General features: G+C 40.8%; 2 protein-coding genes across 5 annotated transcripts in view; one reads left to right on the top strand and one right to left on the bottom strand.

Moving 5' to 3' along the window:
- Positions 1–6,350, bottom strand: part of LOC124138652 (microprocessor complex subunit DGCR8-like) — a 32,468-nt gene extending 26,118 nt beyond the window's left edge. For 2 of the 4 annotated variants that reach the window (XM_048396247.1, XM_048396248.1), the window contains exons 1-3: positions 5,854–6,285; positions 2,747–3,317; positions 247–389 (exon numbers count right to left, since the gene is read on the bottom strand). In XM_048396247.1, the coding sequence (XP_048252204.1) occupies positions 247–389; positions 2,747–3,212 (609 nt within the window). In that variant the 5' untranslated portion in view covers positions 3,213–3,317; positions 5,854–6,285. Of the gene's footprint in view, positions 1–246; positions 390–2,746; positions 3,318–5,853 lie in introns of all 4 variants that reach the window. The other 2 variants (XM_046505394.2, XM_046505393.2) reach the window with 2 other exon arrangements.
- Positions 6,351–6,466: 116 nt separating this feature from the next.
- On the top strand, positions 6,467–17,335 carry LOC124138653 (protein HGH1 homolog). The gene is made up of 4 exons (XM_046505395.2): positions 6,467–6,520; positions 8,539–9,217; positions 11,558–11,748; positions 16,857–17,335. Exons 2-4 carry the CDS (start codon positions 8,542–8,544, stop codon positions 17,118–17,120), a joined length of 1,131 nt encoding a protein of 376 aa, XP_046361351.1. The 5' UTR covers positions 6,467–6,520; positions 8,539–8,541; the 3' UTR covers positions 17,121–17,335.
- Positions 17,336–17,807: the final 472 nt, after the last annotated feature.

Here is a 17,807-nt window from a genome sequence, read left to right as displayed (position 1 = left end):
CTCTTTAGTCCAGCTAAAACGTAACTCCATAATTCCAGCCTAGTTCAGCAAGGGTGGAAACTGGACTTTTATAGTCAGTTATCTCCCTTGCCTCGGGAGGCAAGGGAAGATGAGGTGATGGAGAGACATGAAGAAATGAATTCTATTCAATGTCTATGAAATGAAAGAGGCCAAGTATCAGAGCACGCACAGAAAATTTTCCCATTTTTCCTTCCCACCACAGTCAATTCCTATCATGAAACCTACCCGGACGCTGCCTGGTCCGAGGAAGTAGGGCCTAGCCAGGGTGCAAACCCTCGACTCCTTGTGCAGATAGACCGGCATGCCGCTGTTGTGGGTCACCACAACCCAGCCTTCAGGGAGAATGTCGAATGGATCGTGACCTTTTTCTGAAACATTGTTTGGCAAGTTTATCTCAAATTTTTGTCAGTACATTCACCTGAAGAAATACCAAAGCCCATTCTTTCAATTCCCTTAACATTGCATAACACATTAAGATTATTGAACCGTCCCCTCTGCATTCCGTTATTCCATGGTCACGGAATATTTTGCATAACATCCTACTTGGTGCAGAAATATAACTATCTTGCAGAAATATTAACAATAATTTTGCATTTAACTGCTGCAGAATTCGTCAAATACACAGCAGAATTTAAACAGGTGAGCATAAAGTTTTAAATGAGTAAACAAATATTTATTTCACCTTAAAATGAAGTTGACTTTTGTATTATTGCATACCAAAACTGCATGTTTATGTTTTCACTAGTGATCTCCAGATTCACTTCAATCAGCTCTTCTAGCTGTGAAAAAGTTTATCATAAAAATGCCCGCAACAAGTCAAACAGGTGCAAAACTACATAATTCACAAAACCAAAGCTTAAAAGTTTGCAGAAATGTGTGCAGAATTATCAAAATTTTATTGCAGGATTTACAAAAATTGAATACAGGGGGGACTGAACATGCATCATATGTTTATCGTGACTACTCGCACTATAACAGGGAGTGTAGCATCACACAGACATTTCAAATACTCAGATGATGGCTTGTTTTTAAGAGAAAGTTGTCTTTTCATAAATGAATGGGATGTTTTACAGTTGTTCAGGTGATTAGAGATAAGTCTACAAATGCTTCTTAAGAGTCCGAAAACCCATAACACGGTGATACAATATAGTCATCAAAATATGGGGTGGGTCACAACATGCAGAGTTAGATTCATTGAATTCCAGTTTTTCATAAAAACAGATGGTGTGCCAGAAGGATGTGGAAAATGATTGACAGCAGCTGGCTACTTGCTCAATCGTGTTTCAACCCTTTAAGCTATTACTTCTTGACATGGTTGCTAATCAACAGCATTGTGAAAGCAAACTATTATTTATCCAAACATTGTAGTTCTTATCACTGGCTCAATTTCCTTATAAACCCAAGGCAATAAAGCGACATTGTCAAACCTAGCCCTACTATCCTAGGAGACCCTAACATTACATTCCTGAAACACTAATCAAAAGTGAAAACGAAATCAGCACTTTCCCACTGGTCTGATTGAAATCTGCCACAATGTTAGAGGTGTCCTTTGGGGCGAGTAGAAATTTCATATTTTCAACAGTGTTCCATATCTTATCATTACTCAGGCCTGTCTGATGAGAAAAACTATCATCTACAAGCACAAAACTTCAGCACATTAGCACAGCTAACAAGAACCAGCAAATATCTATCCATGTCTTTTGAACATGTTGAACCCTATACTTGAAAATGAATGAATAGAGTGAGTGGTTGGTTGGTTAGTTTGTTGTTTAACGCCGCACTCAGCAATATTCCAGCTATATGACGTCGGTCTGTAAATAATCGAGTCTGGACCAGACAATCCAGTGATTGATATCATGAGCATCGATCCACGCAATTGGGACCGATGACATGCATCAACCAAGTCAGCGAGCCTGACCACCCGATCCTGTTAGTCGCCTTTTACGACAAGCATAGTCACCTTTTACGGCAAGCATAATAGAATAGAGTGAGTGAACAGTATGTCACTCTTATCATAGTGTATATATGTAAGGAAAGTGATGGTAAGAGATTTATGACAACTCTCAAGTAAATTCCAGCCATAATTTAGAATAATTTGTCAAATCTGCATTGGCTGTCTGGGGCTAACATCTCAGACTATTCTTAACATTATGTGAGACCAACCATGAGACAAGGGACCTTATGGGTGAAAAATAACATTTTGACTTTGTATTTTATTTTAAAACTACAGTATCTTAGGACCATAAAACTACAATTTACACACTTCAATAAATATTTATTACAGATATACATGGCATCAAACATTTGGACTCATTTTCTGCAAAGTCCCATTTTCTTATAACTGCTTATGTAATAATTTCAGTTTTTAGACATGTCTGATTAACTGAAACTTGACATATATGCTAAAATGCTCTGAAAATAATGTTTTCATTACATTACGAACTAACTAGAGAAAAATGTGATATTTTTTACAAGGTGATCTTTATGCAAGGAAGTTGACATCAAACATCTTTCTTTAAGACGTCACAGCACAATTGTATCCTAGCACCTATAAGATCCCTTTTCTACTTGTGGGTCACACATTAAGATTCTCCTAACCTAAGCTATAGGTTCAGACAAAAACTGGTTCCGATATATACATGAAGCTAATTGGACAAGAAAATGGAACTGGTGCCTGTTAAAACCCTGCCTGACAGGCCAAATAGAGAATGTGTCAACAATTTACCCTTTAATACCACCTTCTCCCTCTCGACAGGAATACTGTCATCCTTCTCCGCCTGGACATTCTTATCTACTCCCTCCTCCAGCCATGCGTAGATCTCGTCATCCGAGAGGTCGTCATCATCACTATCGTCCCCATTCCCATGGTCTTCTTCATCAGCCTCAATCTCATCAATAATTTCAAACTCAATTTTCCCATTCACATCCCTGGTGTGATCACGTCTGGGTCTCTTCCGTGGTGGTTCGTCCTCCTCCTGCGACTGGAGGTGAATTTTGTTGCCTTTCTCAGTGGTTAGCCCTCCAGCATCATTTTCACAGTCCAACTCTTCATATTTTGAGTTGGACATATGATGTGATGATGGTGTGGCATCTTCCTCTTCCCCGGACTCCATGTCCGAGTTGCTTGCTGCGATTCCAATCCCTTCATCGCCATTATTTTGCACAGTTCCGCTTATTGAAAGTTCACTCATTTTGAGTTTAGTTTTAACTATGATTTAGTCTTTGCAACAGCCAAACAGCATCAAACTGGCTCACAACTGTTTATAGACAAAGAACATACGAGTCTTAGATGAAACCTAAAAAATTGGCCAAAAAAAAGAGAATGAAAGTCAACTGAAACCAACTTCAAAAAGATTTTTGTCAGAAATAACCAAATGGTAACAACATTCATTTGTCAAGGAAAGCCAATTTGAACGATGATCATATATATCATCAGTGAGGTTCAGCAATGACGACGATATTCCATCAAAGCTTGTCCTGTCGATGAAAGGTCATGTGACAGTCACATGACCTGAGCATGTGACCAGGAGATCTCATACACTGCTGAAAGTACTGGTAATGCTGACGTTGGTTAGGTTATGGACCTCAGCTTTACAAGTACAATGCACAGTGCATCTTAAAATATTGGCTGGCCATAAAGTTTTCATCCCCTGAGGAAATGCAAAAACAGAGAAATCAGAAACTTTTAGAAATATAAGAATTATTACAATACAAACCAAACAATGTCCAACAAAGGCTTAACATGTTAGTCTCAATAACAGCACAGTGGCACTGTAGCTCACCTAATTATTTCTGTTTGATATTCGACAGCAAAGAAAAACAGACACCAATAGGATTTATGAAACAAAGGATAAATCAACAACTTATTCAGATCAAAACACATGAAAATTCAGTTATCATTAATATAACAAATATCTTACAAGACCCTTGATCTTATTGAGTTCCCTTCAATGTCTAAGTGTTAAAACATTTGTCTGTCTTGTACAGGAATCACACGCCAAATATAGACAAATTCTGCACGTTCATTCTTGCTGTTCTTCACTATCATGATTATGAAATACCTCAAATACTGCTGACAACTGCATAAACTCTCACTTACTCATAAGCTCCTTACAGTCGCTTTGCTTGAAGAAAAGAAAGTTTCTTATGATGAAAAACAAACAAGTTTTCAGCATGTTGATTGGCTTGGCAGTTTCAAATATGAGAAGAAATTCCCAAAATCATAACTTGAACATCATCCAGGCTGTGAAGGTCAGTGATAAACACACTAAATCAATACACAAAAATATATTTCTTATGATCATTTGAGCAGATTCAATTTGCTGGTCTGTATTTTTGCAAAATGTAGTAAGTTCTTTCTTTTTTATATTTCTGTTTTCCCAAACATTTTTACTCCTTTCGTTTGTTTAAAAAATCAATCTGATAAATATAAAAAGATTATTTTGCAAACCTTTGTGGTAATTGTATGCCAAGTAAAGGCAAATTGCAGCATTTTCAGATGAAGAATGCAAATCAAAAGAACTTTTTATGTTATGGTGATAGGATGGTAGAGGTCCAATACCCAAATCATATCAAAAACCAAAAATTACTTTGAGACCCACTAAATATTCCCCAGATACCTATTTTAAGACAATTGCGCTCACAATTACTTTGAGCCAAAACATGACAAGCATGTTTTTCCATAAAGCTGTGACAGCATCTTAGGTGTCATAAATCACTGGAGGAAACCAGCAACTTACAAGTTAAATTTCAGATACCGTATTCGACGTAATAAGCGCCCCGCTCTAATAAGCGCCCACGGCGATATTTGCTAATATATTGGCTAGTGAACAATCCCAATTGACACCCCTTCAGATTGATCAATGTACACAAGACTTATTTATTCGCGTATAATACGCACTCGTGTGTTATATGCATCCTTAATCATGGGCAATTAAATTCTGGAAAAATATATCTGTCGTACATAAACATTTCGGCTTTCAGCATAAACCACGAAATTTATCTTTCAACTCTGTTTTTTTTCACCAAAATATTATTCTAATAAGAGCCCCCTATTTCTCATTTTGAGAGCGCCCTGGGCGCTTATTACGTCGAATACGGTAACCTATTTCAGATAAATTTCTGAGAACCTACAGACATCACAGACACAATGAATAACCCAGCCCACTTGACCTTTGGTGCAGGTGAGCTAAAACTGTTGAGGTTCTGATCACAAGGAAATTTAGTTTGAGCCAAAAGTAAAACTGTGCAACACACTGAGGCCTGTACAATTTAAGGTTGTGATACTTGTAGCTGTTGTCTTAAAAATGTGCTGAAAATGTATTGCTCTTAATTTGAATACAAAGGCTTGAACTAATGTTCATTGGTTGGTTTGTTGTTTAACGCTGCACTCAGCAAAATTACAGCTATATGACCGTGGTCTGTAAACAATAGAGTCTGGACAAGACAATCCAGTGATTAATATCATGAGCATTGATCCGGAATTGGGACCACCCGATCCTGTTAGTCGCCTTTTACGACAAGCATAGTCACCTTTTATGGCAAGCATGGGTTGCTGAAGACCTATTCTAACCCGGAATCTTCACGGGTCCTTGAACTAGTGATCAGAGTCTCAACATCGCTTACAATCTGACTGTTCCTCTGACACATGCTTATAATGTTCTATCTCAGAGAAAGGTTTCTTAAAACCAATTATAGAAGGAAAGGGATGATAATCACCTGTTACACAGTTGTAAGTTTACAATCTTTCCTGCATGAATGTTTTATCAATGCACATATAAGGCTATGTCCATCGAAGAATTAACTTTACTCATTTGATGGTATCACCATTACCTTCAACATGCAAGACATCACATACAGTTCTATCCCATCATGAAATTCTGAAACATAATAGCACATTGTCAAGTCTTCATAATCATACCATATTCTATGAATGTTGAACGTGCAAGATGTCGGCCAATACGGAGCTGAAACGATCAAGTCTAACCCGTTATCTAACCGCTTTTGTACATTTGAGTCTACGCCATCTATAACCAACATCAATTCTTAACTCACAGAATCATTTTTTTTATTGAAACTTAATCACATTTGTTTACTCTGGAGTGTTTGGATTTAGATATTAATCATGTTTGCGCCAGAATGAAAAGAAAATCGGGTTACGTATGGCGAATGAAAATGATATTTTTTCTACAAAGAACCTGATCAATAAGTGAAAAAGAAATATTCTGAAAAAATTCTTCCACCAGGAAATATTACCGCAACATGGACACCTGCACAGAGTTAAACACATCTGCTTTTTCGTAATTTGACATAATCAAACTGGCGTTAATTTGATGGTAATGATATTATAAACATTTATTATCGATAAGCTCTACATTAATGTGATTGTGAGTCAATCAACAACCAAATGTATTGTTCGAAACGAAACAAAACAGCTTCCGCAAGGGAGATAACTGGGGTTTCTGCACACGCACGTGTGTTTTGTGTTTTGTTGACCAAGGTATGTGTCAGAATACAACTTACAAGTTATTGTTATACATTTTAATTAACATGTGATCCTTTTGGCTTCGAGAGTTTCGTGTATATGTGCTACTGTCATCTCAATGTGATAGAAAGGGACCTCTCCTGTCCCTGTGTTTATGCAGAGTATGGAATTGATTTCAGGTGTTTTCAAGACTTGTGTTTAGGGGTCTGAAGGGATAGCGTGTCGAAAGGGCCCCAGAAAAGCCAAAACGCCCACAAATAAGGCACAATGGCCACCAAAAAAAAGTCATAACAGCCACACAGAAATTAAAGACGACAAACTCAAGTATTGTGTCACATTAATTGTATTATGCATTGATTGCATTATATACATTGTATAACAGTTCTTAGATCAGATCAGATTAATTGTAGACTCACAGATCTTCAGCACTAACTACACATCACACATTTGAACCTTTGGTTCATAGTTTGAAGCCCATATGGTGTCCCCTCCCTTGTATAATCTCCAGGCAGCAAAGGGTTTCATCATCATTAGAATAAACGTTTATTCATGTTTACACAATGGTCAATCTCATTAAAATTAGACCTCAGTTCTCGCTACCGCTGAACAAAGATCTAAGGACATCCCACTAGGGTCACGTCAGAACGACCTTTCATCCGACCAATCACAGCATCGCTTACCAGATTATGAATGTGACAGTCGGAATGTGATTTCTAATCATGCAACCTCGAAAACTTCAACTCCGAACGATAGTTACGGGTTTAACGACTGAATCCATACAATCCAAACCACCTATAAGCAATTCCAGATTGTTCTTTTGTTCAGGTTTCAAATTTGTAATCGAGAATTTGCCAAAATATGTTTCGAAGCGTGGTCGACAATTTGAAATTAGTGCCGTAAAGCGCGAGAAAGCTGCCTTCTGATTGGTCATTCCATTGGTTAGTCAAAGTTCACGCAAGGTCGGTCTGACATGACCTATAATGGGATGTCCTCAGATCTTTGTTTAGCGGTAGCGAGAACTAAGATCTGATTTTAATGAGATTGCACAACGGTTTGACACTGGTCAGTACGGAGATCATAGTAAATTGATGTGATTGGTTAAAACAACAACACATGCACTCCACTGGAAGATAATACATTGTAATAACAACATCTGACATGCATACCCTGTACACATCCTGCTCACGTTATTATTATTTTTTGAGGTGGCCGTTTTGACTTTTTCTTTGTGGCCGTTTTGACTACAGGTTTGTGACCATACTGATATATATATATATATGTATATAGCTATATGACGGCGGTCTTCTCATAATAATACATCATATACATACACTTATTAAATAATATTTGCATTTGGGATTCCAGGAAAGAATATGTCACATTATCACGCTTATCTGATGCTTGTTTTGAGAACTGAGTAAATGAAGATTTTACAAAGAAAGTAAATGAGTTATGAAACTGAAAACGCAACTAGCATGAAGAAGTTAAGCTGCTTCCCTAAGAATTTCATGTAAACAAAATTATCAAGAGGTATGGGGAACACTGGAATAGTTCACATGTTCTGGTTGAAAACAAGACACAGTTTCAGTTGAAATATTGGGGGCACGGGTGGCCCAGTCGTCTAAGGTGCCCCGATTCGCTGTGCAGAGTTGCGTCCCTTGGACACGCCAGAAACCTATGATTGTGGGTTCGAATCCCGGTTCGCCCCGATTATGTTTCTAGGTTTGTCAGCACCATACCCGTGCTCGTGGGTTTCACCGAAGTGGTAAACGTCTGAGACATGCATCACTTCGGGCTTTCCTCCCACATTAAGCTGACACGCCGTGATATAACTGGAATAATGTTAAAAGCGGCGTTAAACCCAACTCACTCACTCACTCAGTTGAAATAGCTTTGTCATGTTATTGGAAGAGGATTACATAACTATATGTACTAAAGATGGACAGTAAAATTTACTGAAGACAAAGACGGACAATGCTCTGATTTAGCAGCAAAGGTAACCATGGTAACAATGCCTTCTGATTTGTTTCCAGACAATGTCTGCCCTTGATGAAGCGACCATGCAGACAGTGAAGGAGGAAATGCTGCCATTTCTGTCTCCATCTGCTCGACCAGACGTGAAACACAAGGCTCTCGGCTTCATACTTGGTCTAACTGGGAAGAAAGAGGGTGTTCAGTTTGTCAAAGATAATCCAGTTTTCCTGGAAGCGATTGTGTCCTTGACCTCTGATGACATGCAAGATATCGTAAAAGATGCGTTCCGAAGTTTGCTCAATTTGGCAACAGATGAAGACATTTCATGGCGTTTACTAAATCTGGCCAAATTTCCCAATATAAGTCTAGACTTGATGAAATATTTGTTGAGAAAAGAAAGTGATTTTGCCGACCTGGTGGGCAGCATGTTAGCCAATATGACACGGACACAGAGATGTGCTCTGAAACTTGCAGCTGTCGTGGAAGAGCATCGCGATGATGTTGGTGTGGAGAAGATGGTTGACGCTCTGTGTAACTTGGACTACAACCAGTCTGCTACCCTGGACTGTCTGGGGCTGCTCCTGTCCAATCTGACTCAGATTTCCTCCATCAGACAGGAGTTGATGGACAAGAACAGTCGCATTCTACAAAGGCTGATACCATTCACAGAATACAAAGGCTCCCATCTACGAAGAGGAGGGGTTGTTGGAACTCTGAAAAATTGCTGCTTTGAGACAGGTTAGTTGATGTTTTCCATAGGACAAAGGATAAGTTGATAAGGACCCTGTTTTCTGCATATTTTGTCTTTGTTAGATAGGCATTACTTAGAAGTTGATGGGTGACAAGGTAGACACAATTTTATGGATAACAACTTCTTTAATACTGTAAAAAGCGACATTTCGGTACAGATCCTTATACCGTTGTCAAGCAGGACTGAATGAGGGGCATTGTACAGAATGTTTATAGTAGGTGGAGAATTAACGGCAGGGGATTAACAGTAACAACAATTGCATACACGAGTGGGATTAACAGTAACAACAATTGCACACAATGCAGATTTGGATCTGTGTAGCGACAATTCAAAATAAAACCAGTTTTGGGGAGCAGCACAGAGTTTCAGCAGCTGGGTAATGGATGTGGGTGGTCAGGCTGTCTGGTGTGTGTGTTTTTTGTTTTGATTTTAACACCTCAATCAGCAATATTCCAGCTGTATGACGGTGATGGAAGGGTTGATGCTCAGGTGTTCAGTCACAGGTTTGTCTGGTCCAGTCTTGGTTCTTTACAGGCTGCCAAGATAGACTTGGCAAATTGCCAGCATTCAAATTAAGTGCGAGGGTGGGAGTCCTGGGGTCCTTAACACATGTTACTGTGGTATATGAGTCTGGAGCCCTCTCAATCTTTGTAATATTAGGACCCCAGGACCTTCATGCTTAATTTCCAAAACTGATTGCTGACTGTGGCATAAAGCAACATTCATTCACTCCCTCACTGGAAACTATGGGGGAAAAAGTATTGTGCATCTTGAGCATGTTCAGAGGAAAATATGCATTGTTATTTTGACATTTGAGTCCTGATGATCCATCTGCAGGGCATCAGGGTGACTTTCATGCACTGTTGTTCACTGTCAGATTATGCTGTTGACAGACGCTTCTCCAGAATTACCCCCCACACACACACACACACACACACACATTCTGTGTTTGTGTAGACTGCCACGACAGGTTGATGGGATGTCACCGGGACATCTTGTCACTTTCTACTTGTAAATCTTTACATGGCTATACAGTCAAATCTCGTTAATCAGACACTCGTTAATCCGACAATCGGCTTTATCCGACACTTATGATGGGAACCGATTAAATCAGTGCTATTTAGACCCGTTAATCCGACAGTCTCGTACTCCGACTCCGACACACCTAATTTGCAACGAATTACCGAAATCACTCATTAATCAGTCTCGTTAATCCGACACAGTGATCAGCGTACTCCGTGGTCATCTGCCCGCGGGTACACAGCCAGTGTTTTGATGCGAGGCGAGTTGGCTGGTAGCTGCATATTACAAAGCTGCAGAGATAAACTTGCTTAACAATAAACAATTAAAGCTTTAAATAAAGAAAACAGGATAATTCACATGCTTAGATTACCTCAATCTTATTAAAATCAGATACAAGTTCTCGCTATCGACGAGGACATCCCATTACAAGTCACGTCAGAACAACATTTCGCGAACTATGACCGACGAATGAAATGACCAACAGGAAGTCGACATTAGCCACTTAAAAAGCAGCTTTCTTAAGCTTTGGGTACCAGTTTCAAAGTTGCGACTTCCATTCCAGACTATGCTTTTTAAAGTATTTTGAATTTGTCATACAGTCCGTAACAGTTGTTTTGTGTTAAACTTTAGAGGTTGCATGATTAGAAAACATATTCCGCCAACAATGTAACATAACAATATGAATATATATTTTATATTTTTTATAACGTGTTTGAATCCTTATCTATTGTGTAGTTATCCGATTTTCGATCACGAACATTGATACTACTAAATTTCGTTTATCCGACATACTCGTTAATCCGACACAATCATATGCAACCTTTGATGTCGGATTAACAGGACTTGACTGTACACTGATTCTGTATTTGTGCATCTTCCCGAAGCAAGGGAGTTAACTGACTGATTTCGGTCGACTGCAGGATTTGCAGAGTAGTGTGTCATCAACTGGGTGTCGACAGATATTTTCAAAATCTTTTCATGATTTTAATGAAGGTGCTCAAGTGATTGATGCACTTCGCGAGGTAAGACCCATTTTATTACAATAAAGATCTTGATCAAATCGTCTTGACTGGGCGCCGCCATTTGGTTTATGAGAGATGTCAACTGATGGGTCGTAATCATGAGTGGCGCTATGATCAAGCCTGGAAATTCAAGCCTAGTTCGGCAATTGTGGAAACTGGACTTATAAAGTCAGTTAACTGCCTCGGGAAGATGGTATTTGTGCAGATTGCCACAACTGGTTGACATCTTGTCACATTCTAAAGGTAAGTACATTGCTACACACTGATTCTGTGTTTGTGTAGACCGCCATGACTGGTTGATGGGGGACCAGGTGGACATCTTGCCTCGACTGCTGCTGCCCCTGGCTGGGCCAGAAGAGTTTGACGAGGATGACATGGACCGACTCCCGGATGACCTCCAGTACCTACCTCCAGAGAAGGAGCGGGAGAAGGATCCAGACATTCGGAAGATGTTGGTGGAAGCAGTTACACAGGTACATAACTGCAGTGTTTACATAGGGGTTCTAATGGATCTTCTTGAGAAGTGTTTACATAGGGGTTCTAATGGATCTCCTTGAGGAGCATCTGCAGTGTTTACATATGGGGTCTAATGGATCTCCTTGAGGAGCATCTACAGGGGGTCTAATGGAGCTTCTTGAGAAGTGTTTACATAGGGGTTCTAATGGATCTCCTTGAGGAGCATCTGCAGTGTTTACATAGGGGGTCTATTGGATCTTCTTGAGAAGTGTTTACATAGGGGTTCTAATGGATCTCCTTGAGGAGCATCTGCAGTGTTTACATGGGGGGTCTATTGGATCTTCTTGAGAAGTGTTTACATAGGGGTTCTAATGGAGCTCCTTGAGGAGCATCTGCAGTGTTTACATATGGGGTCTAATGGATCTCCTTGAGGAGCATCTGCAGTGTTTACATATGGGGTCTAATGGATCTCCTTGAGGAGCATCTACAGGGGGTCTAATGGAGCTTCTTGAGAAGTGTTTACATAGGGGTTCTAATGGATCTTCTTGAGAAGCATCTGCAGTGTTTACATAGGGGGTCTATTGGATCTTCTTGAGAAGTGTTTACATAGGGGTTCTAATGGATCTCCTTGAGGAGCATCTGCAGTGTTTACATATGGGGTCTAATGGATCTCCTTGAGGAGCATCTACAGGGGGTCTAATGGAGCTTCTTGAGAAGTGTTTACATAGGGGTTCTAATGGATCTCCTTGAGGAGCATCTGCAGTGTTTACATAGGGGGTCTATTGGATCTTCTTGAGAAGTGTTTACATAGGGGTTCTAATGGATCTCCTTGAGGAGCATCTGCAGTGTTTACATAAGGGGTCTATTGGATCTTCTTGAGAAGTGTTTACATGGGTGTTCTAATGGAGCTCCTTGAGGAGCATCTGCAGTGTTTACATATGGGGTCTAATGGATCTCCTTGAGGAGCATCTGCAGTGTTTACATATGGGGTCTAATGGATCTCCTTGAGGAGCATCTGCAGTGTTTACATATGGGGTCTAATGGATCTCCTTGAGGAGCATCTACAGGGGGTCTAATGGAGCTTCTTGCGAAGTGTTTACATAGGGGTTCTAATGGATCTCCTTGAGGAGCATCTGCAGTGTTTACATATGGGGTCTAATGGATCTCCTTGAGGAGCATCTACAGGGGGTCTAATGGAGCTTCTTGAGAAGTGTTTACATAGGGGTTCTAATGGATCTTCTTGAGAAGCATCTGCAGTGTTTACATAGGGGGTCTATTGGATCTTCTTGAGAAGTGTTTACATAGGGGTTCTAATGGATCTCCTTGAGGAGCATCTGCAGTGTTTACATAGGGGGTCTATTGGATCTTCTTGAGAAGTGTTTACATAGGGGTTCTAATGGATCTCCTTGAGGAGCATCTGCAGTGTTTACATAGAGGGTCTATTGGATCTTCTTGAGAAGTGTTTACATAGGGGTTCTAATGGATCTCCTTGAGGAGCATCTGCAGTGTTTACATAAGGGGTTCTAATGGATCTTCTTGAGAAGTGTTTACGTAGGGGTTCTAATGTATCTCCTTCAGCATGTTGAGGAGCATCTGCAGTGTTTACATAGGGGGTCTAATGGATCTCCTTGAGGAGCATCTACAGGGGGTCTAATGGAGCTTCTTGATGAACATCTACAGTGTTAACATCGGGGTCTAATTGAGCTCCTTGAGGAACATCTACAGTGTTAACAAAGGGGGCCTAATGGAGCTTCTTGAGAAGCTTCTGCAGTGTTAAAATAGGGGGTCTAGTGGAGCTCCTTGAGGAATATCTACAGTGTTAACATAGGGGGTCTAATGGAGCTCCTTGAGGAGCTTCAACAGGTGTTAACATAGGGAGTCTAATGGAGCTCCTTGTGGAGCATCTACAGTGTTAACATAGGGGGTCTTATGGAGCTTCTTGAGGAACATCCAGTGTTAACATAGGGGGTAGAATGGAGCTCCTTGTAGAGCATCTACAGTGTTAACATAGGGGTTTTAGTGGACCTCATTGAGGAATGTCAAAAGTGTTAACATAGGGGGTCTTATGGAGCTTCTTGAGGAACATCTACAGTGTTACATAGGGGGTCTAATTGAGCTCCTTGAGGAACATCTACAGTGTTAACATAGGGAGTCTAATGGAGCTCCTTGTGGAGCATCTACAGTGTTAACATAGGGGGTCTTATGGAGCTTCTTGAGGAACATCCAGTGTTAACATAGGGGGTAGAATGGAGCTCCTTGTAGAGCATCTACAGTGTTAACATAGGGGTTTTAGTGGACCTCATTGAGGAATGTCAAAAGTGTTAACATAGGGGGTCTTATGGAGCTTTTTGAGGAACATCTACAGTGTTAACATAGGGGGTAGAATGGAGCTCCTTGTAGAGCATCTACAGTGTTAACATAGGGGTTTTAGTCGACCTCATTGAGGAACGTCTAAAGTGTTAACATAGGGGGTCTTATGGAGCTTCTTGAGGAACATCTACAGTGTTACATAGGGGGTCTAATTGAGCTCCTTGAGGAACATCTACAGTGTTAACATAGGGAGTCTAATGGAGCTCCTTGTGGAGCATCTACAGTGTTTTACATAGGGGGTCTTATGGAGCTTCTTGAGGAACGTCCAGTGTTAACGTAGGGGTCTAATGGAGCTCCCTGAGGAGCATCTACTGTGTTAACATAGGGGTTCTAATGGTGCTTCTTGAGGAGCATCTACAGTGTTAACAAAGGGGGTCTAATGGTGCTTCTTGTGGAGCATCTACTGTGTTAACATAGGGGTTCTAATGGTGCTTCTTGAGGAACATCTCCAGTGTTAACAAAGGGGGTCTAATGGTGCTTCTTGTGGAGCATCTACAGTGTTAACATAGGGGGTCTAATGGAGCTCCTTGAGGAACATCTACAGTGTTAACAAAGGGGGTCTAATGGAGCTCCTTGAGGAGCTTCAACAGGTGTTAACATGGGGAGTCTAATGGAGCTTCTTGAGGAACATCCAGTGTTTACATAGGGAGTTTAATGGAGATCCTTGTGGAGCATCTACAGTGTTAACATAGGGGGTCTTATGGAGCTCCTTGAGGAACATCTACAGTGTTAACAAAGGGGGTCTAGTGGATCTCCTTGATTATCTGCAGTGTTTACATAGGGGTTCTAATGGATCTCCTTGAGAAGCATCTGCAGTGTTTACATAGGGAGTCTAATGGAGCTCCTTGAGGAACATCTACAGTGTTAACATAGAGGGTCTAATGGAGCTCCTTGAGGAGCTTCAACAGGTGTTAACATGGGGAGTCTAATGGAGCTTCTTGAGGAACATCCAGTGTTTACATAGGGAGTTTAATGGAGCTCCTTGTGGAGCATCTACAGTGTTAACATAGGGGGTCTTATGGAGCTCCTTGTGGAGCATCTACAGTGTTAACATAGGGAGTCTAATGGAGCTCCCTGGGGAGCTTCAACAGGTGTTAACATGGGGAGTCTAATGGAGCGCCTTGAGGAACATCTACAGTGTTAACAAAGGGGGTCTAATGGAGCTCCTTGAGGAGCTTCAACAGGTGTTAACATGGGGAGTCTAATGGAGCTTCTTGAGGAACATCCAGTGTTTACATAGGGAGTTTAATGAAGCTCCTTGTGGAGCATCTACAGTGTTAACATAGGGGGTCTTATGGAGCTCCTTGTGGAGCATCTACAGTGTTAACATGGGGAGTCTAATGGAGCGCCTTGAGGAACATCTACAGTGTTAACATAGGGAGTCTAATGGAGCTCCTTTAGGAGCATCTACAGTGTTAACATAGGGAGTCTAATGGAGCTCCTTGTGGAGCATCTACAGTGTTAACATAGGGAGTCTAATGGAGCTCCCTGGGGAGCTTCAACAGGTGTTAACATGGGGAGTCTAATGGAGCTCCTTGAGGAACATCTACAGTGTTAACATAGGGAGTCTAATGGAGCTCCTTGAGGAACATCTACAGTGTTAACATAGGGAGTCTAATGGAGCTCCTTGAGGAACATCTACAGTGTTAACATAGGGAGTCTAATGGAGCTCCTTGAGGAACATCTACAGTGTTAACATAGGGAGTCTAATGGAGCTCCTTGAGGAGCATCTACAGTGTTAAGAAAGTGGTAATGTGGAGCTCCTTGAGCATGTTGAGGAGTATCTTCTGTATTAACATAGGGGTTCTTGTGGAGCTCTTCAAGGACTATCCACAGTGTCAACAAAGATGGTTTTATGGAGCCCCTTAAGGATCATCTACAGTTTTGAGAATGAGGATTCGTGTTTGTGCACTCACTTGAGGTCAACAGTTGATATAACTGGCATATTGCTCAAAGCCGTATTAAACCAAACTCACTCACTCACTCATGTCAGGGAAAGATGTAGACGTGAAAAAAATTTCTCTTCCTTCATTTGCACAACCCTTAACTTACTTGGCAATGCTTGCTGTAAAAGGTGAGTGACAGGATTTGGTGGTCAGGCTCGCTGACTTGCTTGATGCATGTCATCGTATTCCAATCGTGTGGATCGATTGCACATGATGTCAATCACTGGATTGTCTGGTCCAGACTTGAATATTTACAGACCGCTGTCATATAGCTGGAATGTTGCTGAGTGTGGTGTAAACAACAAACAAACAACACTTGCTTGGGTTGCCTCATTTGTCAATTACTAGGCTTGGGTTCAGACCCAATATATGGGATGGGAGAATACTCTTTGTACTAGCAGGGTGAGGGAGTAGCCTAATGGTTAAAGCGTTTACCTGTTACGACAAAGACCCGGGTTCAGTTCACCTCAAGGGTACAGTGTGTGAAGCCCATTTCAGGCATCCTCAGGTGTGATGTGGCAGGAATATTGCTAAAAGCAGGGTAAAACAAAACTCACTCTCACATGGGTACATTGTGTGAAGCCCTTTTCAGGTGTCCCCTGCCTGTATATTGCTTGAATAATGCTAGAAGCAGCATAAAATCTGCCTCACTCTCCCACTCTCACTCTCTCTCTCTCTTTGTGCTAACGGGGCGGTCGGGTAGCCTAGTGGTTAAAGCGTTCGCTCATCACGCCGAAGACGAAGCGGCGTAAAACCATACTCACTCACTCACACACCCTTTGTGCTAACTCAACTATTTCTTGTCCCAGCTTTGTTCAATGAGGAAATGGCGGCTGTACATCAAGGAGAAGAACACCTACGTCATTATGAGAGAACTCCATAAGTGGGAGACAGATCGAGTCAACAATGTCGCCATCATGAGTCTCATCGACATTCTTATCGGAGACGAGCCGAAAGAAGGCATGGAAGACTTGCACACAGTGGACATTGACAAGGATCTCCACAAGGAGCTAGATGTTGCTCTGGAGGAAAAACTCAAAGAGGCCACTGATGAATCTGTTTCACAGTCTTGAGTGATCGTGTTCTGTCCTTGTGTAAAAGGCAAAAGTAACTGATTGATTTTATTGACAGCAGAAAAGTGACTATTCTGATGATATGAATTATTTAGATTACTAAATGGTGTATAGATTGATCAGTCTTCTTAGTAAGAAGTTCTTACTGTGTATACATCAAAGCATTTGTTAAGACAGACCAGAATAGCTTGATGCAGTTTTTATATACAAGGGTACTTATTTCAAAAATCACCTCAAACTTGTATGCTTGTCTAATGGGGAATGAAAATTATCTTGTGTAATAATGACAAAAATGGCAGAAATTTAATTCGTTTAAATTTTGAATTATATAATTGAAATATCTTAAAAACTTTATGGGGTCTATTTTCATCCTAATTAAACACTGAAAATCTGTAAAAGAAAGAAATGCAATTTGGGTAACATGCTTCTAATGAAATAACAGTACAATAAAGAACAACATGATGACAGTTTCTTTTACATAGAGTTGAGAAGGGTCTAAACTGTCACAAGGGATGAGTCAGTGTTCAATATAGATGAGTATGATGATGATATGGGGGGGACACTATGGGGCCCAGTCATCTGAGGCTCTGCAATTTGCTGTCCAGAGTTGCATCCCTCAGGCACATCAGACACCTATAGTCGTGAGATCGAATCCTGCTCCACCCCGATTTCTAGGTGTCGTCATCA

The sequence above is a fragment of the Haliotis rufescens genome, unplaced genomic scaffold, assembly GCF_023055435.1.
Source record: "Haliotis rufescens isolate VD_foot unplaced genomic scaffold, xgHalRufe1.0.p SCAF_15, whole genome shotgun sequence".
Taxonomy (NCBI): domain Eukaryota; kingdom Metazoa; phylum Mollusca; class Gastropoda; order Lepetellida; family Haliotidae; genus Haliotis; species Haliotis rufescens.
This window is presented reverse-complemented; position numbering and strand designations above follow the sequence as displayed.

Bases quoted from the DNA above. Each gene is read 5' to 3' on its own strand.
- LOC124138653 (XM_046505395.2), top strand. From the start codon at position 8,542: ATGTCTGCCCTTGATGAAGCGACCATGCAGACAGTGAAGGAGGAAATG. The intron at 9,218-11,557 runs GTTAGTTGATGT...GTGTTTGTGTAG, and splicing joins AAATTGCTGCTTTGAGACAG to ACCGCCATGACTGGTTGATG. The intron at 11,749-16,856 runs GTACATAACTGC...TTCTTGTCCCAG, and splicing joins TGGTGGAAGCAGTTACACAG to CTTTGTTCAATGAGGAAATG.